The 804-nt window shown below is 46.1% G+C and overlaps 1 protein-coding gene across 1 annotated transcript in view; it reads right to left on the bottom strand.

Moving 5' to 3' along the window:
• LOC101849372 (multidrug resistance-associated protein 1) overlaps positions 1-804 on the bottom strand; it is a gene marked incomplete at both ends in the record, with an annotated part of 28,302 nt that overhangs the window by 8,747 nt on the left and 18,751 nt on the right. Inside the window, 1 exon segment of the mRNA XM_005097541.2 lies at positions 361-502. Within this exon segment, the coding sequence (XP_005097598.2) occupies positions 361-502 (142 nt within the window).

Raw genomic sequence — 804 nt, forward strand, 5'->3', positions numbered from 1 at the left:
AGGGAAGGGGGGGGGGGATCAAGGTATGGTATAGAACTACACATGTTTTCCTGTTACTTTGAGACAGTGAAGTATAGATCTACACAGATTTGTCCGTTACCTTGAGCCCCGCCCAGAATACCGTAGACGGTGATATAAAGAACTACACAGATTTGTCCGTTACCTTGACACAGTGAGGTATAAAATACATGTACACAGATGTGTCCGTTATCTCGAGACAGTGAGGTATAAAACTACACAGATTTGACCGTTACCTTGACACAGTTAGGTATAGAACTACACAGATTTGACCGTTACCTTGAGCCCCGCCCAGTATGCCGTAGACGGTGATATAAAGAACTACACAGATGTGACCGTTACCTTGAGCCCCGCCCAGAATGCCGTAGACGGTGAGGTACTTGGTGTTCTGTATCTCCACCTCAGACTTGGTCAAGTTGCCAGACTCCAGCTCCGAGTCCCCGGTCCACACAGACAGCCAGATGTTTGCCAGGACGCTGGACACCTGTATAAAGTATTAATCATCATCCAGTGCCAGATCTGCGACAGACATTGGCGATCATGGTTCTCCATTCATTCCTTTGCTCGGATGCTATAAAAAAAAAAGCTACGTTTCCCCGATCTTTCACTGTGACCCATTTGTTTAGGTTCCCTAAGTAGGTTGTTCTGGGCCTACCCCTTCCTCACTTGCCCTCAATTTTGCTAGTGATCTGAGAGCTAGATGTTCAAGACCTTTATGTCTATTCATGTGTCCCAAAACTGCATTTGTCGTTTCCTGATTGTTTTTAACATTGAGCGTCCCACGTG

This window comes from Aplysia californica, unplaced genomic scaffold (genome assembly GCF_000002075.1).
Source record: "Aplysia californica isolate F4 #8 unplaced genomic scaffold, AplCal3.0 scaffold00156, whole genome shotgun sequence".
Lineage (NCBI taxonomy): Eukaryota > Metazoa > Mollusca > Gastropoda > Aplysiida > Aplysiidae > Aplysia > Aplysia californica.